This window comes from Taeniopygia guttata, chromosome 20, assembly GCF_048771995.1.
Source record: "Taeniopygia guttata chromosome 20, bTaeGut7.mat, whole genome shotgun sequence".
Taxonomy (NCBI): Eukaryota; Metazoa; Chordata; class Aves; order Passeriformes; family Estrildidae; genus Taeniopygia; species Taeniopygia guttata.
Window position 1 is genome coordinate 3,673,420 of NC_133045.1, and position 28,000 is coordinate 3,701,419.

The 28,000-nt window shown below is 55.4% G+C and overlaps 1 protein-coding gene and 1 non-coding gene across 2 annotated transcripts; both read right to left on the minus strand.

Moving 5' to 3' along the window:
* On the minus strand, positions 1 to 27,959 carry MYH7B (myosin heavy chain 7B). The gene is made up of 42 exons (XM_041720166.2): positions 27,812 to 27,959; positions 26,706 to 26,809; positions 24,933 to 25,076; positions 24,690 to 24,846; positions 24,579 to 24,606; positions 23,394 to 23,490; positions 22,457 to 22,480; positions 20,652 to 20,744; positions 19,890 to 19,953; positions 19,691 to 19,789; positions 18,627 to 18,730; positions 17,709 to 17,847; positions 16,525 to 16,643; positions 15,640 to 15,789; positions 15,155 to 15,325; positions 14,302 to 14,481; positions 14,086 to 14,218; positions 13,591 to 13,667; positions 11,961 to 12,048; positions 11,448 to 11,565; positions 10,800 to 10,923; positions 9,909 to 10,045; positions 9,267 to 9,522; positions 8,526 to 8,768; positions 8,002 to 8,178; positions 7,508 to 7,653; positions 6,912 to 7,002; positions 5,975 to 6,364; positions 4,848 to 4,974; positions 4,422 to 4,540; positions 4,030 to 4,226; positions 3,534 to 3,883; positions 2,954 to 3,078; positions 2,561 to 2,676; positions 2,254 to 2,446; positions 1,973 to 2,176; positions 1,741 to 1,866; positions 1,461 to 1,631; positions 1,079 to 1,183; positions 605 to 700; positions 318 to 455; positions 1 to 115 (listed from the first exon to the last, which is right to left on the minus strand). Exons 1-42 carry the CDS (start codon positions 27,906 to 27,908, stop codon positions 110 to 112), a joined length of 5,823 nt encoding a protein of 1,940 aa, XP_041576100.2. The 5' UTR covers positions 27,909 to 27,959; the 3' UTR covers positions 1 to 109.
* Positions 13,163 to 13,240, minus strand: MIR499 (microRNA mir-499). Its single transcript, NR_105658.1, has one exon. It is a non-coding gene; the product is annotated as a microRNA mir-499 (primary transcript).
* Positions 27,960 to 28,000: the final 41 nt, after the last annotated feature.

Consider the following 28,000-nt stretch of genomic DNA (forward strand, 5'->3'; position numbering starts at 1 on the left):
TCCTGGCAGATCTACGTTTATTCATGCACTGCAAAGCTGACAGTGACTGTTGCAGCCACTTGCCTCCAACCTACAGCAGCAGCTGGGACAGGGCAGGGCAGCCAGGATCCTAATGCTGGAAAAAATCCCCAAAGGGCTTTGGTGAGAGGAGGGATCCGGGGGCAGGAGCTCTCTGCCACCCTTCCGTGCCAGCAGCAGCGGGAGCTGAGGCACAGTGCCACAGCCAGCTCTGACTGTGGCTCTGGGGTCACTCCCCTGGCTCCAGGGCTGGCAGGAGCCGTGCCCACCTCCCCACGCTCCCACCCAGGGGTGCCCACCTTGGAGATGACGACGTCCCTGCTGCGGGCGCGCAGTTTGTTGACCTGGGTCTCGGCGATGTCGGCGCGTTCCTCAGCATCGTCCAGCTCGTGCTGCACCTTGCGGTACTTCACCAGGTTGGAGTTGGCCTGCTGCTCCTGGGCAGGGAGAGGGGAGTGAGGGTGCATGGGGCACAGGGGACAGCTCCAAGCTCCCCACAGTGCTGTCACATCCCCTGGCAGCCATGGCAGCAGTGCCAGGGAGGGGCAGCCCTGTCCCCTGTCCCCGAGCAGTGATGGGCACTTACCGCCTCCTCAAACTGGCGCTTGTAGCTCTTGACCTTGCTCTGCAGCTTGTCAATCAGGTCCTGCATCCGAGCCAGGTTCTTCCGGTCTTCCTCAGCCTGCAAGTGCCCCAGCTCCTTAGCCAGACCCCAGCAGCCCCTCACCTCCACCTTTAGCAGAGTCCCAGTGGTGCCAGCTCACAAACACAGCACCAGCCTGCCCCACCAACCCAGCCCGGTGTCACAGCACCCATCCCTTGTGTCCCATCACCCCATTCAGGAAGTGCTGGGGATGGGCAGAAGGACCCAGAGCAGGGAGAGGACACTGTGACATGGAGAACCTTGTGCAGTTGTTGTCAATGCCCACACAGAGCCCAGGAGGAGCCCGGGCTGGGCTGGGCTTTGTGGATGGGCTCTTGGGTAACATGAGGCCAAGCAAAGAGAAGTGTGCCAGGTGCTGCTGGACCAGGGCTGGACCCGTGTCCAGAACTGCTGTACCTGGTAGCTCAGCTCCTTGATCCTGCGCTCGTACTTGCGAATGCCCTTCTGGGCCTCTGCCATCTTCTTCTGCTCCGCATCCAGCTCTCCCTCCAGCTCCCGCACCTGCAGGGGCACAGACTGCCTCAGCACTTGGCTCCCAAGCACCAGAGCCAGCCCAGCTACAGCCAAGCCACTTCCCCAGATCAGAGAAGCCTCAGTAGAGGCTAAAATCATCCTGAGCAGGGCCCAGCCTGGCAGGGCCTTGAGGACTGTCCCCTGGTCCCCAGAGGTGCCACCTGTCCTCAGAGGGATGGGGCAGAGTCTGGTGCCACAGGGACTGGGGCAGCCCCAGGAGTTGGCTCCTGAAGACACAGCCAAGGATCTGCCCCTACTGCCTCACCCTGGCCTCCAGCTTCTGGATCTGCTTCTTGCCCCCCTTGAGAGCAATCTGCTCTGCCTCGTCCAGACGCATCTGCAGGTCCTTGATGGTCTGCTCCATGTTCTTCTTCATGCGCTCCAGGTGTGCGCTCGTGTCCTGCTCCTTCTTCAGCTCCTCTGCCATCATGGCAGCCTGTGAGGCCAAGAGCAGGGGGACATCACCCCAAGGCCAGGCAGCCCTGCCAGGCCAGGGGCTCAGTGGAGATGTGAGACCCATGCCACAGTCCCCGCCACTCTCTTACATCCGTGATGGCCTTCTTTGCCTTCTCCTCGGCGTTGCGACACTCCTGCACCGCATCCTCCACCTCGTTGCTCAGCTGGGAGACATCTGCCTCCAGCTTCTTCTTTTGGTTGATCAGACCCATGTTCTGCACACAGAGCAGGTTCGGTGTGACCAAGGCTGGTCCTTCACCAAGGCTGGACAGACTCCTGGCTCTCCCACCAGTGCAGGCACGGGACTTGGCAGTGCCTCACCTGGGAGTGGAGCAGAGTGACCCTCTCGGTGGCCTCCAGCAGCTCCTGCTCTGCCAGCTTCCTGCTCCTCTCCGCCTGCTCCAGCGCTGCCCGCAGCTCCTCCACCTCTGCCAGCAGCAGGTTGTTGCGGCGCTCCAGGGCACCCACCTGCTCCTTCAGGTCGTCGTTGTGGCGCTGGGTGTCATCCAGCTCGATCTGCAGGTCCTGTGGGGCAGCGTGGGGTCAGTGGGGACAGCCAGGAGCCAGGCTGGCAGCAGGGACAGCACCGAGTCTGTCCCAACCTTGATCTGGGCCTGGAGCTGGCGGGACAGCTTCTGGAACTCGGCAGCCTGGCGGTTGGCGTGGTTCAGCTGGATCTCCATCTCGTTCAGGTCCCCCTCCATCTTCTTCCTCAGCCGCACGGCCTCGTTCTTGGCCCGGGCCTCTGCGTCGAGCGAGGCCTGCATGGAGTCCATGGCGCGCTGGTGGTTGCGCCTGCAGGAGAGGCCATGTCTGCTGGGGACACCCAGCCTGGGCAGCCCTGCCAGGGCCACGGTGCCAGCTCTGTCCCTGCAGCCACACCCCAGCCTGTCCCCTCACCCCACACACCTCAGGTTCTCAAACTCCTCGTCCTTCTCCGCCAGCTTCCTTTCCATCTCAGACTTGATCTGGTTCAGCTCCAGCTGGATGCGCAGAGTCTTGCTCTCCTCGTGCTCCAGGGCTCCCTACAGACAGCTCAGCCATGGGAAGGTGGTTCCTGGGAAGGGGGCTCCCCCCAGCCACCCACCGCCCCTGGCTTTGTCCCCCAGCCCATTTGCTATGGGGGCCAGAGCAGGTGGAGTCGCCCCGGTGCCTGCAGTGGTTGTGGGACCCCCATGAATAGGATTGCCAGGGGTCACAGCCTGGCTCAGGCTGTCACCCCCCAGCAGCATACAACCAGAGCTGCAGGGTGAGCCAGCAGCTCCAGGGGACAGCAGGAACACATGAGAAACAAGAACTCACCTCAGCCTCTTCCAGAGCTGCCTGGATATCGCTCTTCTCGCTCTCCAGCACTTTCTTCACCTTCTCCAGCTCATGGATGGTTTTTCCACCCAGACTGATCTGGTCAGTCAAATCAGCAATTTCCTCTGCCAGGGACAGGAGGAGTTTGGTCAGGAAGGAGTCTGTGGAACCAGCTCTGTGCAAGTGATGTCCCCATCCCCCTGCCCAGGCTCAGCTGATGTCCCTCAGACCCTCAAAGAGCAGCCAAGGCTGTGCTTGGGAACATTTCTGCAGTCTGGGAGAGAGCATAGAAGAGGCATTAAGGAGACCTTTTTGTCCAACAGCAACAGCCCCAAGGCAGCGCCATGGCACATGGCACTTGGGAACAGGAGCCATCTGGGGACAGGAGCTGTCTGTTGTCCCAGAGTGTGCCCAGCATGAGGGCAGGACACACGCTGGCATCCCAGCAGGGCTGCTGCATCCCTCCAGCGGATGGGCTGAGCAGCAAGGCCAGCAAGGGACCCAATCCCACATGTCTGAGGACAGGGCAGGAGCAGGAGCCTGGGCAGAGCTCCAGGGGAGTGCTTGAGCCCAGTCCTACCCTGCAGGTTCTTGTTCTCCCTCTTAAGAGTCTCCAGGTTGTCCAGGGACTCCTCGTAGGCGTTCTTGAGCTTGAAGAGCTCCGTGCTCAGGCTGCGGGACTCCTTCTGCGACGCCTCCAGCTCCACCTGGGTCTCCTCATACTTCTGCTTCCACTCGGCCAGGATCCTGTCGAAGTTGCGCTGCTTCTTGTCCAGGGCAGCGCAGGCGGCGTTGGCGCGCTCCAGGTCCACCGAGAGGTCCTCGATCTCGGTCTGCAGCCGGTGCTTGGTCTTCTCCAGCGAGGAGCACTTGGCGTGGGCGGCCTCCACGGCCTCCTCTGCCTCCTGCAGCCGGGTGGCCAACTTCTTCCTGCCGACGGCACCGGGGTGAGCGCTCCCTGCCCCGCTGCCCTCCCGCCCCACAGCTCTGAGCCGGGCAGGACCGTGCTGCGTCACCCCAGGGCTGGGACAGCCCATTGCCACCTGCAAGGAACCGACTTGTGCCACGGGACTTACTTGGCTTCCTCCAGCTCCTCCGTCCTCTGGATGGCATCAGTCTCGTACTTGGTTCTCCACTGGGCCACCTCAGCATTGGCTTTGGACAAGGTCCTCTGGAGCTCGCTCTTGGCCTCCACCTCCTCCTCGTACTGCTCCCGCAGCAGGTCACAGTCGTGCCGGGAGGCTTGCAGGGCATGGGCCAGGGCGTTCTTGCTCTGAGGAAGAGAGAGCAGCAGCTGACCCCAGGCTCTGGGACACAGGCCATGGCACCAGGACAGGGAGCAGCAGCAGGGAACTTCTGCTCTTCCCACGTGAAGAGCTGCCTTGTGTGCAGGGCATGTCCCACTTCCCCAGTCCGAGGGGCACTGCCACAGTGTCACTCAGAGATCAGCCATGCCCTGAAACCTCACCTTGGTCTCTTCCTCCAGCTGCCTCTTGAGTTCCTCAATGCTCTGTGTGAACGAGACCTTGCCACGGCTCAGCTGGTTGATGAAGGACTCCTTCTCCTCCAGCAGCCGAGTAAGCTCCCCTGGGTTCAAACACAGCCAAAACTGCTACTTCAGGGCTCTGGGGCTGCAATCTGCACTAGCCCACACTCTCCCAGAGCCTGCAGCCTCCAGCTGTCCCCCCACCAGGGCAAGCTGGGCCATGGGCAGAGGTGCAACCAGTTAAAGTTAAAGGATGCCAGCGAGGAATCCCTCCTGGGGCACAACCAGTTTTTCCCTCCATGGGAGGAGGAGGAGAGCCTGCCTGGCTGAGCCCCACTCCCCAGGCACACAGCCAGAGTCAGAGCACTCCTGGGGCAGCCGGGTGCCCCTGGCCTGTGCCCCACGCACCGTTCTCGGTCTGCAGCCGGCCCCGCTGGGCGTTCACGTCCGTCAGCTGTCGCTGCAGCTCGTCCACTTTGGCCTTGGCCTCGTTCAGCTGGTCCTCGTAGGTGCGGCACAGCTTCTCAGCATTGGCCTGCAGGCACCAAGCACAGCCTGGCTGAGCTCAGCTCTGCCCACAGAGCACCGGTCTCCTGCCCCGGGATACCCTGCCCTGCTCCGTGGATCCTACAGGCACACAGAGCAGAGAGCAGGAGCCTGCCAGAGCTCGCTGCTAAGCTGTGGGAATCCAGGGCTTCCCTCTGGCTGCCCTGGCAGGTCTGGGATCCTGGCAGGGTCAGGAACCCCCCTGGACAGAGCCCCCAGAGACACTGGCTGTGATCTCTGTCCATGGAAAAGAGTTTTCAATCTTACAGGATGAATTACCAGCTCTGAGTGTTTGATATAAGTCATAATTAAGTGTGACACGGGTGCAAAAGTAAAATTTTAGGATTCTAGATTAGGGGTTCAGAGGGGACAAGATGGAGGAAATTGGGTGTGTCTTGTCCTTTTTCTCCTTCTTCATGCCCTCCATGTTTCACTGTGGTGTTGGCATTTTTCTGTTGGTTTAGGCTGGGGACACACTGTTCAACGTAGGTGACAGATATTGGCACGTTATTGTAAATCCAGCACAGGTAGTTTCTGGTATTTAATGTTTGTACCATCCCACTGAGGGCAGAGCCCCACACGCTGCCCTGCAGGACAGAGCTGCGGCAGGGCAGCAGAACATGTTAGAGATAAACAGAATAAACAACCTTGAAACAGCACAGACGAATTATGGCTTCTTCTTTGGCAACGGGGCAGAAAGACAGAGACTTTCTACAATCTGAGAATCATCAATACCACAGATTCTGTCACTAAGCTAACAAGTCAAGCCTGCCAGGAAATGTCTTCCCAGAGCTTCCAGACTTGAGCAGGACAAGTAAAGCACCCTGTAGTGACATAGGGACAAGCTACGGGTCAAACAGGGACCTGGCCATGGCAAAGAGCTATTTGAGACACCACCCCATGGGTGTGGCCGTGCTGGTCACGCTGCACCCAGCTGCACTGATGCCCACAGGAGAGACCAACCAGCCTCCTGGAGAGCCAGGACCCACCTTGTTCTTGGTGATGTACTCAACGTTGGAGGACAGGTCATCAATCTCCATCTTCATCTCGCTCTTCTCCTTCTCCAGCTTCTGCTTGACGCGCTGCAGGCTGTCGATGCGCTCGCCCAGCTCGGCCACGCTGTCCGCGTGCTTCTTGCGCAGGGCGGCCGCCGTGGCCTCGTGCTGCAGCGTGGCCTCCTCCAGGTCCCGCCGCAGCTTCAGGAACTCCGCCTCCCTCTTCTTGCTCAGCTCCAGCTGCGTGGCCGTGCTGCCGCCCGCCTCCTCCAGCCGCTCGCTCAGCTCCTCCAGCTCCCGCGACACCTCCGCCCGCTGCTTCTCCACCTTGGCCCTGGCCGCCCGCTCGGCCTCCAGCTCCTCCTCCAGCTCCTCAACGCGGGCCTGGACACACAGAGAAGGGCAGGTGCTCCAAGCTCTGGGTGAAGCTCCAGCATCTCTGCTCTCCACAGTGGAGCAGTGTTTCTGATGATGATGGGAGGCATAAAGCCACCAGGCTCGGGCTGTTTTGGAGGCAGGTGCTCCTTGGTAGCATGTTTGGAGCTCCTGCTCTCCTCTTTCCCTGCCATCAGCATCCAGCTGGCATTAGCTTCTTTTCATGGGAACTTTCATGATTCTGGGGACCTGTCTCTGATAGGAAGAAGCCCAGATATGGATTTTCAGAGTTTCATGGCTAGATTAAAGGTTTTATTTTGGACAGACAATTACATCCTGGAAGCTGTTCCTCAGGCTGGTGATAGTGTTTCACCTCAATAGCTCATTCTTTAATTTTCAACCCACCATGTTTTGGCAGAGGCTCCTGCTACCCATGCCAGCTTTTTCCAAGGAAATGTCCCTGTGCTCAGACAGGGACTGGCTCGTGCAGATCCCCCTGCACATCTAATGGAAATTTTGCACTCCCAGGGTGTAAGAACAGTTCTTCCCACCATACCTGGACCTCCTTGATCTTCTTCTGCAGCTGGGCCTCCATCACTTGCCCATCTTCAATCCTTGAGTTCAGCTGACTCATCTCAAAGTCTTTCCTGTACAGACAGAAGACAAACACGGTCCTGACAGGTCCTTCTGGCTCCTAAATTTCCCTGCACTCTTATACCCAGGCCAGAGGACAAACAAACCCACAATGGAAAGGGACTGCAGGGATAAGCAGCAGCTCATGGAAGGCTCACAGGAAGGGCTGAAGTAGCCAAATTGGCAGACAACTGGCTCTGAGGGTTTCCCTCCAGGGTCCCAGGGTGCTCTCCAGTTCCCCAAGGAGAACATGACTGAAGTCTGTATTTGCAGCTGAGGCCCAGCAGTGTGTTGGATCCTGCCAGGCAGGTCCCTCTCCAGCCCCACGGGCAAAGGAAGGTCTGTGAGCCTGTCACAAGCTCCTCAGCCTCTCTGCAGAGTGCCCAGGGAAACCAAACCCTCACTGTGCCTGGGCTGGTCACACAGCAGTGCCCCGAGGCACAGCCCCACCGCCCTGCAGAGACCACACATCTGCTGGATTCACACCTGCCAGAGCCCAGGCACGTGTCACACACTCACTTCTTGAGCTTCTCATCCAGCTGCTGCTTGTCATTCTCCAGATCCATTACAGACTCTTGTGACAGCTTGAGGTCTCCTTCAAGCTTCCTCTTTGCTCTCTCCAGGTCCATGCGGACCTTCTTTTCTTGCTCAAGAGAGCTTTCCAGCTGGAGAATGAAGGGAGGTGGAGTAGGGAAGGAAAGGACCTTCTGTAGCACCACCCTCACCCATGTCCACTGGTGTGGGAACTTCACCAATCCCCTGGGAGCCAGAGGTGTTTCCCAGCTGGTCTCCAGCCCCCCTCCCTCAGCCCAGGACTGCTCTCCAGGAGGTGCTCTGCACCATCTCTTGTTTCAGGGGTAGTTTGTCAATGGGATTATTCATCAACTGGCCATATTAAAGGGGGACCTGGTAACCATCCCACACTCCAGACCCCACTCAGGGACAGCCTTTGGGCTCTCCTGGAGATGTGACTCAAACCTCTCTTGCTTTATTCTCACTGGCCTGTGACTCACATCATCCAGTTGCTGCTCCAGTTTGACCTTGGCTTTGGTCAGTGTGTTGACCTTGTCTTCCTCAGCCTGCAGGTCATCCAGGGCCTGCTGATGGGCCTCTTGCAGGGCTTTCTTCTCCTTTGTCAGCTTGGCAATGATCTCATCCAGACCAGCCATCTCCTCAATCAGGTTTTTAACCTGGACAAAAGTAGAGACCATCTTCTCAGAGGAAGGGGGTGCAAAGCTACTCCAGCAGCCTGACTCTTGAAAGGCACGAGTCCATCCATGGGCAACAGCAGCTCTGCTCCCCACCAGCAGCCAGCCCCTCTCCCCCTGGCCAGACTGGCCCCACCAGCTGGGTTTTCCATGCCTCAGAACCATTTGTCCACAGCCCTCTGGGCAATGAGGCAGTACACACAGGGTTTTTCCCTCTCGTGTCTCCCTTTTTGCTCTGCCCAGCTTCCCCACACCAGCAGCCTTATCCCAGATGTTTCTCTGGTGTCCCCACAAGCACTGAGGCTGGACCTTGCAGGGAGGTTGGTTACCTTGTTCTCTGTGGCGTGTTTCTCCTTCTCCACCTTGGCCAGCGTGATCTCCAGGTCGTCAATGTCCTTCTTCAGCTCTGCACACTCATCCTCCAGCTTGCGTTTCTTGGCGGTGAGCTCCGAGGTCATCTCCTCCTCGTCCTCCACACGCTCCATCAGCTCCTTCACCTTGGCCTCCAGCTGGATCTTGGACTTGATGAGCAGGTCGCAGCGTTCCTCTGCATCTGCCAGGTTGTCTTGCTCCTGGGAGAGGCACAGGAGAGCCAGCACTCACCCTCTGCCCCAGGACCCTGCTCTCAGCCCTGCTGCCCTGGCCTTCTCCTCGTGGAAGGGGCAGAGCGAGCCTGAGGTGCTCAGGCGTACAAAAAGTACAGCTCCAGTCACTGCCTGTCATGAAGGTTCTACCATTCACACTAATCAGGGCCAAAGAGCAACTCAATTTTTCCAGATGGCACAAAAAACAGCACAAAATTTGGCAAGCAAACATTCCAATCCCCTCCCACTCCCCTGTGAGGAGAGCACCCTTCCTAGAGGCAGGGGATCACAAATCCCTGTGACAGCCCCAGCATGTCATGGTACTTCAGGTCTGCTGTCTTAGGTTGTGTTTCAGACAGATTGTGGCAATGAGGGAGCTTCAGAAGTGCAAGAGGATGAAGAAGGGCTCCATGATATTCTGCTCCTTCTTCTGCCCATGGATCCTGCACTGTCTTAACACCCCCAGAGAGAGGGTGAGGCACTCACTGCCTGCAGCTGGAGAGCCAGGTCGTTCTTCTCCTGGATCATGGAGACTTGCTTCTCTTCCAGCTCCTTCCTCTTAGCCTCAGACTTCTCCAGAGCTTCCTTCAGCTTCTGGAATTCCTCCTTCAGGTTGGACATTTCCTTCTCAGTCTGAGCAGACTTGAGCAAAGGCTTGATCTTGAAGAACAGCTTCATCCAGGACCAGTTCTTGACAGCGTTGAAGGCACGGATGTTCCACTGGATGGTGTAGAGGGCTTCCCTGGGGGAATACAAGCACAGCATCATCAGGGGTGGACATTCCCCACATCTCATCCTGGTTTCTGCAGGCCCGGATATGGCTCCATTCTCCACCAGCTAGACAAATGGCATGATGGTGAATGATTGGGACACTGTCTGCACTCTGTACTGCCCTGCTGGGAGGGGTGGGGTGGCCTGGATCTCCTCACTCTGCCTCTCTCTGAATCTTCCAGTGGAAACCAGAGGCTCCCCACTCCTAGATCCTCCCTATCAGGGCCATGCCAGACCTCTTCCAGGTCTGCCTCCATCCCTCAGGACCAACCACTGCCAAACCCCACAGGTCAAACCCATGGACACGAGCAGAAGAGACAAGGAGACACAAAGTTCTGCCTTTTGCCCCCCATCTACCTCCTGCTGATGATCTTCTGATACTCCACACGCATGAGGTACCCACGGATCCTGGCCTGGAGCATTGTCAGGACCTTGGCCAGACGCTCATCTCGCATCTCCTCCAGCAAGCCCAGCAAACCAGCCTTGAAAAACACCTGTGGGCAAGAGAGTGGAGTCACCAGCAGAAGGACAGAGGGCTCGGGGTAACACAGCCTGTTGTAAATGCAGGTGAACCCGGTGGGGAGAAATGCTGATGTCTGACTCCAGTTCAGAAGGCTGAATGATTTCTTTATTATAACTATACTATAATGCATTAATATACTATTTAAATGAGATAATAAAACTACAAACCTACTTTTTCTAACTACCATATCTCACTCACAACTCCTGGGCATCTCATGAGAGCCCAGCCACAGGTGGATCTGATTGGCCATCAGCTCAAACAATCCTCACCAGAATCCAATCAAGCATCACCCCGGGTAAACAATTCTCCAAACACATTCGACATGAGAAAACAAGGAGCAGAAATAGAAACTGTTTTCTCTTTCTTTCCTCTACGCTCCTCTATGAAAAAAACCCGAGAGAGAGAAGAATGTGCCTGCCACAACAGCCTGCCAGGGAAACACGGAGGTGCACCCACACATGGCACAGGGAACCAGACCTGCCCTGAGCACATCATGCTCCCCAGCAGGGACAAGATGATGTGATGGGTGGGATGAGGTCAGGCAGCAGTGACCTGCTCAGAGCTGTTCTTTCTCTTCCCAGCCTGCTCTGAATCCTCCTCTGCCCTCCTGAGTCCCTGCAAGGGCCACACAGAGCCTGCAGAGTGCAGGCCTACAGCAGAGACAGGCACGGAGAGTAACAGCAGGGGAAATTTCTCCCTCCTGAGGATCAGCTGCCCGCTCTCACCTTGGTGTGACCAAACTTGTACTGTGCACGGTCCAGTTCCAGGGAGCTCAGCAGCTTCTCTGTGGCCTTCCTGCTGTCCACAAACTTGTCTTCTGGAATGGCTGCTGGATTTAGGATACGGTAGCTGCAGGGCAAAGCAGAGGGAGGTCATGCAAGAGGACTGCAGCAGCAGCAGCCCAGAGCCCCAGGCATCCCAGTGCCCACTGGAGCTGCGTGTGAGCCAGTTGCTCCAGGGCATAGGATTGCAGGCACCAGGGAACCCTGGCAGACTTGAGCCCCTGAACATCAGGGAGACTGTGCCAGGAGGCCACTGCCCTCACTAGGCCTGGGCTAAGCAGCATGGATGGGACCCTAAAGTGACAACCCTAAGGATCCATCCCAAGGGCAGAGAGACGTCTGAGCCAGGATCAGAGAGGCCTGAGCCTTGCCACCTTCCCCCTGCACCAGCACCTCAAACATCCAGATCTCATCCCAAACTCTCCATGTCTGGCACCCCAGAGCCAGCAGCAGAACTATCCCCAACTGGACAGGCACCGGGGGTATGTGGGGGTTCAGACCAGCTCTGCACAAGCTGGGGAGCAGGTAGGAGCCAGGACAAATCTGTCTGCCCTCCAAACACGTGCTGGGTGAGGAAGAAGAGGGGGTTACCGCTGTTTGAAGTCTGCGTAGAGGATCCTGTTGGGGAAGCCCTTGCGGCAGATGCGGATCCCTTCCAGGACACCGTTACAGCGCAGCTGGTGCAGCACCAGGAAGGAATCCATGGCTCCTGTGGGGCAGGACACACATGGAGCAGATGCTCAGCCCAAAAAGACAGAGGAAATTGAGCTGCAGCCTGGGTCTGAACCCTGGGAACATCCCGTGGTTTGAACATGGGTGTTAGCCTGTCCTGCAGGTCTGTGCTGAGCACCAGTGCTGCAGCCTTGGATGGTGAAACTCAGCCTGGAAAACTCATCCATGCTTGTCCAAGTGCCAGTCTGCACAGCCAAAGTGGGAGCCTGGCAAAGCTCGCTCTCCCCAGCAGAGGAGATTGATCTGGGTCACAGGAGTTTCAACAGGGCTCAGTGGCAGCATGAGCAGGGTTGGGGAGAGGGTGGGTGCAAGAATCCCTGCCAGGTCCCACATGTGGCTGTCCCCAGGGGCACTGCCTCAGCTGTCCCATACCTGGGGTCTTTGTCTCGTTGGGGATGATGCAGCGGACGAAGTGGGGCTGGGTGGAGCGCAGGTTGGTCATCAGCTTGTTGAGATTCTCCTGCAGGGCAGACACAGGGGGTGAGGGGACAGCTCTGCTTCCCTGCAATGCTTCTCTTTCTCCCCAGCTCCTTTCCCCCACAGGCAGGGAGGGAGCAGACTCTGAGAGCCCCTTACAGCAGGAGAAAGGAGGAATTTCCTCCTGCTATCCTGGCAGTGGCCATCCCCACCTGGGGCAGGGTCAGTGCCCCCTGCCAGGGTGGGAGACTGTCCCCATGGCAGAGGGGGCTGGCACTGGCAGGTTTTGCTGTGCTACAGAAGTTTGCTGTGCCAGATGCTTCCCAAGTATTTGTAGGCAAAGTTTTGCTGCAGAGGAGAGCCAGGGACACGGGACTGAGCATATTTCTGGTACAGAGCTCTGTGCTCAGCACCTTGCAATTCCAGTGCTGGTGTCCACACTGGCTGCAGACAGAGAATGTTAGGATATGCAGGATTCCCTGCACATCCACAGTGCTTCACCCCGTCTGGCCATGACAGAGGGCCCTGCTGTGCCAGACTGCACCTCCTTTTCTCTCCAAGGCAACTCTACCCTTGATCTTTCCAGCTGCCTTTCCCTGCTTGTACAGGCTCAGCCTGTCCAGGACCAGGGAAGACATCACCTTCCCACAGCTCCACATCACCATGGGGCAACTCCTCACCACAGACCCCCTTCCCCAAGGTCTGTCACTTGTCCAGAAGGAATAAAGTCACACTTTTCCCTCAACAGGGGCTCTGCCACAGGGCTGTCTTCTGCAAGCACCTTGGCACATAATCACAGAATATCCTGAGTTTGAAGGAACCCACAAGGATCACCCAGTCCAGCTCCTGGCCCTGCACAGACACCCCAACAATCCCACCCTATGCCTGGGAGCACTGTCCAAACAGTCCTGGAGCTCTGGCAGCCTCAGGGCTGTGACCACAAGGCTGTCATGGCAGTTCACACCCCTCTGCTGCCTTCCAGTTGGTTGGGGTGTGGGTTGGACAAGTGAGCATGGGATGGAGCTGTGTGACATCCTGAGCTGTAAAATGGGCCAGTCACCCCCCAGGACAGGGAGCTGCCTGCTCAGAGACCTGCAGGATCCTCCTCCATTGTCTTCTGCCCAAAGGCTGTCCTTCCCGCTGACAGGAATGAGGAGAGAAGTAGCACAGACTTAAAGTGATGTTCATGTAATTAATTATCTAAACATCACTACAAGTCTTAACTGCCGCTCTCTCAAAGGCGGAGGAGCTGCCACAAGCGTCATGAGGGCAGGAGCAGCACGAGCCCAGCTCCAAGGGAGCTCTGCCAGCCTGGAGCCTCCTGTCCTGCCCCAGGAGCACAGGGACAGGGCTGGGACTCTGCCAGGCACAGGCCCCTTGGCCAGGGATGAGAGGGAGTTGGGAGCTTTGGTCTAGTGGTGGTCCCTCAGGAGCTCTGGTGGACCCTCAGGAGCTCTCATGGTCCTTCAGGAGCTCTCATGGTCCTTCAGGCCCCAGGAGGTGCAAGAAACCAAGAGTTTGGCAGGGAAGTGGGACTGCCAGTGGCAGTTTCCCTCATGGCCCTGGAGGATGGGCTGGGTCTCACCTTGTGCAGCTGTGACACGGTTTGGAAAGAAGCCGCTTTTTTACGTTTCTCCTTGGTCCCTGGCTTGTGAGGCTCCTCTGTTGGGTTGAAATATTGATTGCTTACATCAGCAAAACATCTGCCTGCTTTGAAGGACTCAGGGGCACCCCCAAACACCCCTAAAATTCCCACAGCCCTTGCTGTCTCTAAAGTAGAGGTGGTTGTGCCCTGCTGCAAAACAAAGGCACTGACCACCAAAAACACCCAGCAGCTATCTGCCACAGCACCCAGCTCTGGGTGTTGTTCCTCAGCTCCTTCCCACTCCCAAAGCCACAGGGCTACCACAACAACCCTACAACCCCACACAAGCCCTTAAACCAGCACCCACCTACTAGGATTTTATGGATCAATGTGCATTTTCCCCATGCCTGGGCTGCCAAGGACGGGGATGCTGGGCATGGAGGAGGAAGGGAGGGGAGAGACCAAGGTAAAAAACAGGGTGAGGGGTTTCCTCACCTGAAGCAGAGCCCACATAGTTCTCATAGAGGGAGGCCAGGAGCTTGTTCTGGGATTTCTGGAAGACGGACACCACTGTCTCGTTCAGGGGGTCCTTGTTCTTGTCCAGCCAGCCCACAATGTTGTAGGGCACCTGTCCCAGCACAGGGAAGGTCAGGCCAGCCCTGTCCCTGCCCGGGGAAGGTGTGGGGGCTGGGAGGAGCTGCCAGGACGTACCACACCAGCGTAGTGCACCACCTCAAAGTGCGCCTCGTATTTGCGCTTCTTGTCCGGCCGCGGCTTCTGGAAGTTGGGCGACTTCCCGATGTGGTTGTCGTAGAGTTTGGACTTGAAGGTCATGTCAGAGGCTTTGGGGAACATGCACTCCTCTTCCAGGATGGACAGGATTCCCATGGGCTGCAGGGAGAGGGGGGATAAAGAGGACTGAGCTGTGTTGCCACGTCCCATCCCAAAACAGGGGATGCTCTGTGCCACTGAGCACGGGCTTGACTTGGGAGAGCCCATCCTAATCCAGGTGCAAGGCTTTGGCCATAGGGCCAAGCTGTCACTGGCATATTCCAGGCTGCACCTGACCTCCCAGCCCCATGTGGGACTGGCCAGGCCTGCAAGATGTGGGAGTTTGCCCTGGTCCAACAGATTGCTGAGAAGGAGGGATCCTCTTCAAGATTGTTCCTTTCCAGAAGAAAAATAAGAGTTTCATTCATGCAATGGTGGAAATATTTTCTACAAGCTGCTCTGAATCAGTGAATGCTCAAGTAAGAGTCACTGATGGGCTGCAAGTGGGTAGGAAAAAAGGGGAAAAGATGATTTCTGTCTGGAGGAAAACACTACACCAGGTTTTGTGGGTTCCCAGTGGGTAGAAATAGAATTCCCATGTTCTCATATAGTCAGAATTTGTGTGGAAAAGGTCTCAAGGGGCTGGAGGCTCTAAGATATAAGTGTGGGGAAAAAAATGCTGGGCACTGGCCACTGACCAGGGAGGGAATAATTTAATTTTGGTAGCAGAGCACCTCTCTGTTGCAGCCTTTGCAAACAAAGTAGCATTTCTGTGCCCTGCCTCATGCTCTACCTTCTCAATCAGGTCAATGCAGGCCTGCAGGTCCAGGCCAAAGTCAATGAAGACCCATTCGATGCCTTCCTTCTTGTACTCCTCCTGCTCCAGGACAAACATGTGGTGGTTGAAGAACTGTTGCAGTTTCTCGTTGGTGAAGTTGATGCACAGCTGCTCGAAGCTGTTGAACTGCAAGAACAAAACAGATCTGAGTCAGGAGGAGCTCCAGAAGGGAAGGGATTCACTCTTGTGCTTTGCTGGGTGTGAAGGGTGATCTCTGCCAGGCTCAGCTGTGTGGCTACCACAGCAGGTAGCCAGAAATCACTAGAGATGTGCCCACAGCAGTGTTAAATCATTCATTGAGAGCTGCCTGTTTGCTCCAGATACATCAATTCCGACAAGAGCCCCTTTTCTCACCAAGACCAGCCCCTTCTTGGAGCCCAGGGGACTGAGGTGCCCCTACAACACTCCCTGAACCCCCTGCAGGGGCCTGCAGAACTCACATCAAAGATCTCAAAGCCTGCAATGTCCAGCACCCCGATGAAGAACTGCCTGGCCAGCTTGGTGTCCAGGGTCTTGTTGATCCGGGTCACCAGCCACTTGAACATGCGGTCGTAGGTGGCTTTAGCCAGGGCCCCCACAGCATAGAGCACCTGCCAAGGCAAACCCCAGAGCACACAGTGAGCTCTCCCTGCTCCTGCAGGAGCCACAGCCTGAGAGAGAGCTCCTCCAGCCACACAGAGGATGAACACACAGGTCCAAGAAGTTTGTGGTTACATTTTGCATTCCTCACAAGTGTGTTCCTGCCTACCTGGCCTATCTTTCCTCCAAGGTCTTAGGATAAAAATTCAGTTTAAAGAGACATTCTCAGAAGCCTTGTGCCTGGCCAGAGCCTACAGCCCACTTTGGATGAGACACCAGCTCCTGAATTGTGCTCAAGGACTGGCTTGCACTACTCAGGCCAGGTCTGTGTTCCCAGCTGGGGTGTGGCTGGAATCTGACAAGACACGTGTTTGGTGCATTTGAATCTTCTACAAGATCAACTCAGATGAGTGTTTAGGTATCCAGAGTTTTCTAATTTTCAGGGCTGAACTCTTCACAGGAGTGTGACTGTCTCTGAAGCAGATCCATAGAACCTGGACCTGCTCTGGCTGGGACCCAACCCACGTTTCAAAGGCACCACACTGAATCTCCAGCCTTGGTTAATGTGAAAAGCAGTCAGCCAGCTCTGCTACCCATTCTCCCTGCTCCTAAAAGCCAACAACTGTGATAGATACACCTTTCCCTGCTGCTCTGGAGTCTCCTCCTACACCCAAGACAGTGAACTGAAGCACCAGTGGCACACCAGTGTGAGCAGGGGACATGTGTCCTGCTGTCCTGTCACTCACCTGCTCCACGTTCTGACCTTTGGTCACGTACTCATTGCCCACTTTGACACGAGGATGGAGCAGCCCCTTGATGAGGTCAGCTGAGCTGATTCCCATGAGATAGGCAGCTTTGTCAGCACCTGGAAGGCAGCACAAAGGCATGAGGAGCCCACAAGGAGGGTCTGGGAAGGGGGAAAGGAACCAAAACAAAAAACGACTTGCTCTTATGATGATCAGTGCTAACCACACTGGTTTTTTCCACCTCCTCCAGTGTCTGATGTGATTTTCTATCTTGGATAGTCTATGATGCTTTGAAATTTGAACCTCCTGACTGAGAAGTTACTGTTTGGAGGTATGCTGCACCTTATCAGGTTTTAGTCCTATTGATCTGGAATTTTCTATGCATTTTCCAGTGGAGGTTTGAATTTCCATGCAGCAAATTTGAATTGACCAGAAGAGAGGTGATTGTCTTTCATAAACTCCTGATAGCAGCAGATTAGCAAATCACCTCTGCAGGGAAATCACTGCCATATCAAAACCTTCATTAATTACCAGGTAGCAGCTAAAGTCTGTGTTGCCACTCCTGAGGCAAAAAGAACTTTTCCTTCATGAATGTTAACGTGACAAAGACTGATCCAGGTAATCATTTCTGCTGGATCCCTGCTGAAACCTTCCAAGTACATGCTAGAGCTCCCTCTCCTCACCCTCTCACGTGCTGGAAAGTCATCTTCTCCCTTCAGGTTTGCTCTGCAGCCTGACTGTTCTTAGATCTGTGAACTGCATTGGATTTTGCTGAGCAACAAGCCAGGAAAAGTGTTAGCCAGTGCTTGTGTCCTACTCTAACAGCTGTTCAGGAGGCTGTGAGTTGAGCAGGTCCTGCTCCCAGCCTGGCTCCTCCTCTGTGCATGCCCTGCCTGCAATTCTGTCCAGTGAAGTGCAGGAGGTGAAGAGCAGGAGGAGACTGCACAAGAGGAAGCCCAGCAGGGGTGTGACAGCCTGTGATGCTGCTGAGACAAGTCAGATGCAGATGAGACCACCTTGCAGAGACTGTCCCAAATATTCCTGCACAAGGACAAGCCCTTGGTGCACCCCCAGCAGGGCCTAAGTCAGCGAGGGTGTTTGGGATCAGGGTCACTGACCTGCACAGGCCAGGCATGGGGAGTTATCCCAGCCTGGGCAGGTCTGGAGCACAGAGCCCAACTCACTTTCAGTGCCATCAGCCTCTGCCTGCTCTTCCCGCTGCTTTTGCTTGAACTTCATGTTCCCAAAGTGCATGATGGCCCCCACTATTTTATAGCAGCCGTATTTCTCATCGTTGCTGAAGCCCAGGATGTCCATGGCGTGCTGAGGAGACACAGAGCAGTAGATATAGACCAAATTCACCACGCTGAGCTGAGGGTTGGTTCCTTCTCCCACTGTCTCCTAAGGTACTCTCCCTGTCCTGGGGCTGGGCAGGGGCACCAAACCAAGGAATCCTGTCCATGGGGTTTGAATGTGGCTCCAGCTCCCACAAGACCCATTTGACAGCAGAAGGACTAGCCTAACATCTGCAAGGAGGAGGTTCTCCAAGCTGAGGGCTCAGGAGGAGACCTGACTGATCTCTACAGCTCCCTGACAGGCGGGACAGGATGGGACAGAACAACCTCAAGTCGTGCCAGGGGACGTTCAGGTTGGACATCAAGAGGAATTTCTTCACAGGAAGAGTTGTCAGGCATTGGCAGGGGCTGCCCAGGGAGGTGGTGGAGTCCCCATCCCTGAAGGTGTCTAAGGAAGGGCTGGACATGGCAGTCAGTGCTCTGGGCTGGGTGTCAGGGTGGGGATAAATCACAGGTTGGACTCAACCATCCTGGGAGTCTTTTCCAAATTTAATGATTCTGTGATCTTCCTTCTCATGGGCACTATGGGAAGTGCTCATGTGCCACAGGCTCTTCCTGATGCAGGGCATGACTGTCCCTTCCCTGCCAGGATGAGGCTATTGGTGGACATCAGAGTCACTCTGCCCCTTCCTGTAGGCTCACAACAGCCACTAACGAACCAGAGGGACACACAGGTAGCCAGGGCACGTGCCCAGAGCTGCCCAGAGGAAGGCTGTGCCCTCCCCAGGCCCAGGGCTGTGCACGTACATCTGTGGCCATGAGCTCCTCGCCGTCATCCAGGTTGTCCACCGTTGTCACCCCCTGGGAGCAGAAGTGGTAGTCGTAGGGGTTGAGGGACAGCAGCAGCATATCTGCAGGGGGATGACATGCAGAGGGTGAGGCCAGCCTGGCAGGGACATCCCTGGGCAGAGGGACAGCCCTGCACACAGATGGAGCAGGAAAGCCTCAACTAGAGGGCACCAGCTGGGGGAGGAACAGCCTCTTCCAGCACAGGCAGGTCCACACATGGGTCCACCTCTTCTGTGCTTGCCTCCTGCTTGCTATCTTGGGATATGGCCTGGCTGCAGACTGATTTAGAAGTGGCCACCATGCCCTTGTGACTCCAGATAAGATTACTGCTCCCTCAGACCTGCCTAATAAGGTGCTGTTCAGCACCAAGCTCAGGAGCCCTCAGCCAAGAGCTGACCACCCCAGGGGCTGTGCCAGCCATCCTTCTGCGTGGGGAAAGGCTTCCTGAGCATGATGTGGCACCAGGAGGCTGCTCAGAGCACAGAGCTGCCCCAGCACAAACTCAGATCAGGTGGGGCTGTCCTGGGGATCACATCTACAGCAGTGCCCAGAGAGAGCTGTGTCCAAGCTCACCTGAAGGACTCACAGGTCATCTCACTTGCTGAGAAGGCTGCAAAACACCCCAAAATTAGTAAATCTGCAGCCTGCACACGCTGAGGTCAGTGCTGTACCCACCACCCCATGAGGACTCTGTGCAAGGAGGATTTGCAAAGCACATTCCCACCTTGCAGATAGACACTGGGTGACCTCTGCTCCTACACAGTAGCAGAGAGGGCTTTAGGCTGGCTTCTCAGCCTCTGAGAATAATGGAGGCTGGGCTAGATGACCTCTTGAAATCCCTTCCACCCTGAATTCTGCCAATCCCACGATCCTGCACAGCGAGCAAAGCTTCAAGGGCAGAACCAGCATGGTGAGCTGGGTTTGCTCATTCCTGTGGACCCCAAAGCTGACAACAGAGCTCTCTGAGGTTGTTTCCAGCCCATCCTGCTCTAAGGGCTGTGCTGCTTCATTGGCTACCTTACCTTGCAGCTCTGGTTTCTTCCCAGACAGGATCTGGTAGAAGATGTGGTAGCTTCGCTCTTTGGGTTGCTGGAAAATCACTCTGGATTTTTCCAGAAGATCTAGAATGAAATAGGGCAGAGGGGTCAGAGCAGGGCTTGTCCCTTCCCAGAGCTGAGCACAAATGGTGGGATGAACTCCCTCCCCAGTGCAGCTACTCACAGATGTCAATGTCTGCAGAGGCCAATTTCCCTGAGGGACCAAAGTGGATCCGGATGAACTTGCCCTGAAAACACACACAGGAGGTAAGTGCTGGGCTTGCCTACAGAGGTACAGCTCTGAACAGCCCCTAGAAACCGAATTAATTTCCCACTTCTTGAGCTTCTGCTGATACCAGGCAACTTACTGGCCTCTATAAAGGGGTGAAGTTCTCTGGTTTGTAATGTGAAGAAGCTCAAAGAGCATTGCCCAGGGGTTTAAATACCAGGCAGGCAGAAATTTCACTGACAGCAGATAAACCCTGTCCTCAGGTCTATTCTTACCACTGTCCCTTTCTGCAGGGCCCTGCTCCGTGCTGGGCTCAGGGTCTCCCCCAGCAGTGCCTCCCTCCCCTCCAGGCACAGGATCTCTGCAGCCACAGCAGAGCCAGGCTGGGCTTAGCAAAAACAGTGCTGCTTCCTGGCAGGGACACACTTGTCTGTCCCAGAGCACTCCAGGCTGTGCTCACTGTCCCTCTCAGCTTTGGTCCTGCCAGGGATGTCTCTTCAGCCACAGGCTGTGACACCAGGGCCATTCGTGCTGGCCACCATTTGCTGCACTGATGTAACCAGAAAAACTTGGCTCTGGCAGTCCAGTGCCACTGGGAAGCAGATCCATCTCCCTGCCAAGTGCCTGTGGTTCCCAGTGCACAAGCCCACAGTGCCACCCACTGTGAATCCAGCCCACACCAGCAGCCACAGCTCCCTGTCCCGCTGGGGCACTCACAAAACGCGAGGAGTTGTCATTCCTTATGGTTTTGGCATTGCCAAAAGCTTCCATGGCTGGGTTAGCCTCGATGATTTGATCCTCGAGGGTGCCCTGGAGAACAAAACCAAAGGGTGTGTCAGCTCCCACAGAGCCAGAGGGGATCTGTCACCAGGAGCACGGAGCAGTGCCAGGGGCTCCTTGCTGCACTCCTCAGCTGTCCCTGGGACCTGCTGTTCCCGAGGCATCTCCATGTGCCCAGGCCATGCAGCTCAGTTTATCAGCACAGCTGGGGTTTGTAGCAGAGCCTCTGTGGCCTTCTCCTCACCTAAACTGGAGCCCCAGGCTGCTGCCCCCTCTGCACACCCCCTCTGCACACAGCAGTCCTTACCCCTTTTCTTAGGAGCTACACTATGCAAACCAAGAGCAAGCTCATGTTGTCACAACAGGCTGAATCATTTCAGGCTCTCTGACATCAGGCATTTCCTCTTCCACAAACCAAAGGCTAGGACAGCTCACATCAACAGCACATGGTGAAACAAGAGGCCCTTACACCAACAACGTGCATTGCAGGGTCCCACTGTGATGGGAATACACCACAAGTCCCAGCTGGCGTGATCTGCTGGGAATACTGGGGCTCTCCTGAGCAAGCCCTAGGATGAATCCTCTCCTAACCTTGTTTTCCCATGTGTGTTTCTCTGTTCAAAGATAGAGACAGCCTCTGCCTAATGGAAGTAAAGCAGGACAAGGATTTGAAGAGCAGAGCAAGAGACTGGTGCTACACCACATGAAGGATGGCGGGTTTGACACCTGATACAGAATTTGGTGGCACAGACACCTGCAGGACTTTTCATGAGAGCTTTGCCCATGCTCTGACACATTACAATCCACGGGGCTTTCCTCAGGTGGAGAACACCAGCTCTGGGCTGCCCACCCAGAGCCACCCTCTCTTTCCAATGCTGGAACCACAACTGCTCTCCACCTCTGCAGCTCCAGCTGTGCAAAGGGCAAAAGAGACAGGGAGCAGCTGTGCATCACACCGTTACCAACACTCTATCACCTGAGTATCCCTTGAGCTCTTATTTCTAAATTCAGCCTGGCCTAAAATTACCTGGCCTGGGCAGCCCCAAGACCCACAGGTTCAGCCCCTGAGCTGCCTCACTCTGTTTGCCAAGTGGCCACTGGTGTGATGATAAACACCCCCCAGCCAAGGTGTGCACCAGCTAAAGGCTCAGAGAACACCAAGGATGTGTGACTGAGCCCTCGGGGCGTTGGGAGCCCTAGAGGCTGAACCTTTGCTGGGTTTCCTTGGAGCAAACACCTCAGACATGTCCCCCAGGCATGTCTGCAGTGCTGGGCAGCACCAGTCCAGGGCTTGGCACAGGGTAGCAAGCCCGGGCATCAGCAGGGCACTGCTCTGCAGCCAGAGCACAGGGCTGCCTGTGGCAAAGTGTCTTCTCCTGCCCCTCAGCACCACCACCCCCAGCTGGGCTTTGAGGCTGAGGAGGATCTTCAGGGTGTGAAGGTTTCACCTCACCTTTGGAGGAGCCCACACCACTCCTAGGCAAACACTGGATAGAAATGAATGTTTCTCTCCAGAGTAATTACCCCGTGAAGGAGAGGGTGGAGTCAGAGAAGCAAAAAGAGATGAAACAGCAAAGCTTCCAGTTATGGGAAGGAGGCAGATACAAAGCCAAGTGGAGAACTAAGCACTGCCCAGGTGCTGCTCTCCCAGACTTAAGGAGGAGGCCCTACACGTCACCCCGTCACATATCTGTGGTGCAGCAGAACTTTGTCCTCAGCATTAAAGAGCTCACAACACTTACCCCAGTTTTAGTGGCAAGAGCTGCCTAGAGAAAGGAGAGAAAATGATCTTTAGAAATCCAGGAAAGCCAGGCAAGAACCACAAGAAGCATGGTCAGAAAAGCAGGGCATGACCATTTAGTGCCAAAAAAAAAGTCCAAGAGAAAAAAAAAAAAAAAAAAACCAAACCAAAAAAACCTCAGAGGATTAAACTTTACAGGAGAGGCCAAAAAGTTGTTAAATAGATTAGCTCAAGAAAATAAAGAAAGGTGTCAAAAAGCAAGAACAGTTAAATTCAAACTCGAAGAAGAGGAAAGAAAATAATGCTGAAGTATTGCTTGTCTGATACCTAAAGCAGCCAGTTTGCTTCCATGAGGGGAAAGCAGGCTGGAGCCTCAAAGTATCCAGAATAAAGAAGCAATTGCAAGGGCAGCTCAAAAATAACCAACACCAAAGAAAAGCAAGATTCAAAACAAGAGCAAGAAAAGCACAAGGTAGAAAAGGGTCAAAATTAACAAAAGGAGGGAAAAAAAAGGAGAAAATGCTGAAAAGCAAGGCTTAAAAGAGGCAAGGTGGGAAACGGAAGGTTTATTTCATCCCTTTAATGCTCCTTAAGAGGATCATCGGATTGTTGAAAGAGCAAGAGAAGAGAAAGAGAACAATTAAAGCACCTCTTCCAGGCTGCACAGATTGAACAACCACATAAAAAAAAAAAAAAATCCGTTTCACCTTGAGCAGAATGATTTCAAGCCTTGCTTGTTCAAAAGTCAGGGAAAAGCCAAGCCCTGGGTGGGTCAGACCAAAACACGTTTCCAAACGCAAAAAGTTGAGGAATAAAAAGTAAGAAGAAAGGGGAAGGCGGGGAAAAAATTTAAAAAACAAAACAAACAAACAAAAAAAATTAAAAAAAAAAAAGAAAGGAAGAAAACAACAAGAACTTTTTTGAAAAGAAGGTCTTACTAATTTCTTGCCCGGTGTGTCGCCCAAGGCTGCGACAATGGCAAAGTACTGAATGACCCGCTTGGTGTTTACAGTCTTACCAGCACCAGATTCTCCGCTTAGAGTAACAGAAATACACAGATAAGGGCATGAGGCAAAGAACAGGCACAACCATCCCAGCCACCCTGCCGGGACAGGAGGGGAAAGCAAAGCCTCGGAGGATGGGGAGGCCGCAGCTCTCATTCAGGGGTTCGTGCTTGTGTTGGGGGCTCGCCTTTGGAGTGACCCCCAGTTCTGGGTTGTCCGTGCCCTCACGGCTGCCAGCCTTGCCCTCGGGGCTGCGGGGCTCGGCCGGGGCACCGCGGGGATGGCAGCGGGACCAGGCTGGGCCGGGCCGGGCCCTCAGGGCTGCAACATTCGGGGCTCGGCCGGGGCACCGCGGGGATGGCAGCGGGGCCGGGCCGGGCCATCGGGGCTGCAGCTGTCCGGGCCCGGCCCGGGCACCACGGGGATGGCAGCCGGGCCGGGCCGGGCCAGGCCCTCAGGGCTGCAGCTGTCCGGGCCCGGCCCGGGCACCGCGGGGATGGCAGCCGGGCCGGGCCGGGCCGTGCCCGCTGCGGGGGGCTGGCGGCCCCGCTGAGCTCATCCCTATACTTAGTGCTGCTGTGCCATTGTAATCCCAGATCACAAAGAGCCGGGGGGAGCGGGCCGCGCGGCCGCCACCGGACACGCGCCAAGCATCTCTCCGCAGCCCCTGCCTTTCCTAATTAGGCCATGGCCGAGGCTAAAAATGTCCGTGGCTCCTGGCAGCGGCGAAGGGTCCTTTCGAGTCCTTTATATAGACCTTATCTATATGTCACTTGAAATCAACCTGGCCTCCACCCTCCCACATCACCCTTCTCCCCTGCCGCCGCCCCTCCGGCCACCATGTCCCTCCGGCCTTGGCCTCCATCTCTGCTTTCCGCGGCTCCCCGCAGGGTGCCGGTGCCCGGGGCGCCCCGCCGCAGCTCCCGCAGCTGTCGGGGTGCGGGGGAGCCGGGCCGGCCGGGGCTTTGTCACCTGGCACGGTGGCGGCGGCAAGGGTGACAGCTGCGGGGACACTGCCGGGGGGGCTGCTCCGGGCACAGCGTGCCCCTGCAGGGAGCACAGCACGGGGTGCTCCGCTCACAGCGGGGCTGGGCAGGGCGAGGGGATTGGGGCACTTACGTGATGAGCATGGACTGGTTTTCACGGTCTGCAAGAGAAGGAGCCGGCGTTAGGGCAGCGCTGCCCACCTCAGCCGTGCCCCAGGAGCCCAGGTCCCCGGGCAGGCCTTACTGCGGAGCATGTCGTTGTAGGCGTTGTCGGCGATGGAGTAGATGTGCGGGGGTGCCTCCGTGCGCCGCTTGCCCTTGTAGGCTGCCACCACGGGCGCCGTGTACACGGGCAGCCACTTGTAGGGGTTGATGGTGACGCAGAAGAGCCCCGAGTAGGTCTGTAGGGGGGAAATGTAGATGAGGGATGGGGGTGTCCCAATGCCTCCCCACCACCCCACCCCACCCCATCCCACAGGTGCCTTACGTAGATCATCCAGTGGGAGTAGCGGCGCTTCAGGTTGTAGAGCACAGAGGCCTCGTTGAGGTGTGTCAGCATGGCCATGTCCTCAATCATGTCAAACTTGGGGGGGTTCATGGGCTGCACCTCGTCCTCCTTCACCACCCGTGTCTGTCAGAGGAGTGGGACACATCAGAGGGACCCCAGCCCTCACTGAACACCCTCTGCCCCAAAAGCTGCCGGGTGGAAGGACACCCTGAGAGTCCCGTGCTGGGGACAGCCTTGGTCCCAGTGCCAGCTGCCATCCTGGCAGGGCTGCCCACGTTCTGGGTGACAGGCCCAGGGCAGCCCCAGCAGCACCCAGCCACAAAGCCCAGCTGGGACAAGCAAGCCCAGCTTGTTCCTTCCTCAAGGAGACGGGCTCCAAGTTGTTCCCCCACAATGTGCTTGACAGCCCCATCCTGTGTTCTAATTCCCAGCCTAAAAGCCCATGCCAGCGCTGTCCTTTGCTCCAAAGAGATCTCTGGTTATTTAGGCAAACAGCTGAAGCCTGTACTCCATCACTTTAAACTGGATTTATTTAATCCCACGAGACCAAGCATGGGGAAAATATCACGTTACGTATCTGGCCTGGATGGGAGAAGCTGGATTTAGCAAATGTTCTTGTTAATGAAGACTAAATGAAATCTTTCAGAGGTTTATCTTTTTTATGGGTGAAGATGAAGCATGCGGTGTTAAGAGGTGCCAGGTGTTAAAAGCAGGAGGGTACACAGAAGGATAAGGGAGGGCTTTATGTCTCTCAAAACTTTCTGCTGGAAATGCTTATCCAGGGAAAGCTGATATCGTTTCTGATTTTGTAAATCCATGACAAATCATTAAAAAGACAGTTTCAAGAGGAAACCCAAAAGGGTTTGGAAACTGCTCTGTTCTCAGAATTGGAAGGTGTTCTAAATATCAGAAGAAAGTTCTAAAATTTATAATTCCTCTATGACAAATTTTATTTTAGAAAGGGCAAATCTCTTTACTTGCTTTCCAAAATTCAGACAATAATATTTTCAAAGCCTTGACACTTTTTAAAGACAATTACATATATCTTTTTCACTTTTAGCAGGCACAAACCGTTCTTAGTGCTATTCTGAGTAGAGAAGAAATAGAAATAATAAAGTCTATCATCTACTGCCTGGTGAGGTCCTTGATCTTTTTCCCAGTTTCATACCAGTGAAGTTGCAGGGTCATGAGACTTCCATGGTAAAGAAAGGAATATTAATTAAGCTAATTTGCAGCTAATTGCACTGAATATTATCTTGACAAATACCAGCTGGTTCTTGCTTGCTTTGCCGCGGAAAGCTGGAGCCTCTCCACCAGTCATAGCCTGTCCTCCCAGCAGCTCACCCCACTGAAATCTGGGCTAAAAGGAGCAGGAATTGGCCAACTGGCCCCTTACCTGTTGTTTCAGGCTCTGGGATGAGCCGGGCACTGGCTCAGCATCACAAAGGGCTGTGCTGGGGGGTGCTCCCCATCCAGGAGCTGTGCTGGGCCAGCCCCACCGTGCCCTCGGTGTGTCCCGCAGGACACCGGGCTGTGACAGCAAACCCTCGGTGGGAGATGCTGAACTGGGGCCACTCTTGGCAAGGAACTGGCCTACGTGTGCTGACACTGCCTGTGCATCCCCCCGGGGCACCACTGACCAGCGGGACAGGGTTATCAGCAAGAGCTCACGGCTTCAGACGTGATCCTGTCACACATATCCCCCTCCACACACACTTGCTCTCCCTTGGAAAAGGAAAGGTATTTGCTTACTTCCTTATCTTTGGTTTCCACTGTGACTTTGCCACCAGAGCTTTCTTTAATTTCCACTTCGATATAGGCTTCTTTCTCATCTGGGATCCAAGCTCGCTTCTTTCCTGGAGGAGACATGGGGAAAGGAAAGGAAAGGAAAGGAAAGGGAAAGGAAAGGGGAAAGGAAAGGGAAAGGAAAGGAAAGGGAAAGGAAAGGGAAAGGAAAGGAAAGGAAAGGAAAGGAAAGGAAAGGAAAGGAAAGGAAAGGAAAGGAAAGGAAAGGAAAGGAAAGGAAAGGAAAGGAAAGGAAAGGAAAGGAAAGGAAAGGAAAGGAAAGGAAAGGAAAGGAAAGGAAAGGAAAGGAAAGGAAAGGAAAGGAAAGGAAAGGAAAGGAAAGGAAAGGAAAGGAAAGGAAAGGAAAGGAAAGGAAAGGAAAGGAAAGGAAAGGAAAGGAAAGGAAAGGAAAGGGAAGGGAAGGGAAGGGAAGGGAAGGAGGCACAATACAGGTTGTAATGTAGGAAATCACATGAAATTGTCAACTGAAAGCCACATGAATGCAGTTTGATAATGTGGAAGGACAGTGATTTTTCTTTCCTATGTTCTTAGTCATAGCAGCTGGGATTTCTTTGCCTTCTTCATGTTTGGCAGCTTTTTACTTTGGTGGAGTCAGCTTCTAGCCTGACAGAAATCTGCTGCTTCACGTGTGCCTGCACTCAGACCGTCATGAGAAGAGGACAGTGTGAGGAAGCAAAACTTCTGCCAAACTTCAAGGAGCAAGTTGAGCCCTGCATCCTGAGCATGGCAAGCCATGGAAGAGCAGGGTGGCTGGGACAGAGAGGACACCTCCAAAATGAAAAAGCTGCAGAAGGCTTTGACACCAGTCCCCAAACCCTTCCGTCCCTCAGGGTCGGGGGAGATGAAGGATCACCTCTACCCACACCTCAGCAAACCAGGGGAAAGTCAAAAGCCTGCTTTTCTCACTTGTGAGATCTTCCTGCCCTCCAGGGTGCTGGGGGAATCCTGCAGTGCCTGTGATGCCGTGAGGAGCAGCACAGGGAGAGGGGCAGGAGGACTCCTGAAAGAGCCACGGCAGAGGGGCAGGCTCGGGGACAGCCTGGGGCTCTTACCATCGAACGGGATGGTCTGAAGCTTCAGCTGCTCCGTGTAGCTTTTCCGGAGGTACGGAGCAGCCTCCCCAAATTCGCTCATGTCCAGCAGAGACATCTTGTCTATCTGAGGGAGGCTTCGCAGCAAAGGAAGAGTGAAAGACACCTGAGCGCTGAAAGGAGGGAAGGACAAGGAGTCAGTGCATGGGA

Bases quoted from the DNA above. Each gene is read 5' to 3' on its own strand.
- MYH7B (XM_041720166.2), bottom strand. From the start codon at position 27,908: ATGTCTCTGCTGGACATGAGCGAATTTGGGGAGGCTGCTCCGTACCTC. The intron at 25,077-26,705 runs GTAAGCAAATAC...CTCCTCTGACAG, and splicing joins TGGAAACCAAAGATAAGGAA to ACACGGGTGGTGAAGGAGGA. The intron at 22,481-23,393 runs GTAAGACCTTCT...TCCTTTCTCTAG, and splicing joins ACACACCGGGCAAGAAATTA to GCAGCTCTTGCCACTAAAAC.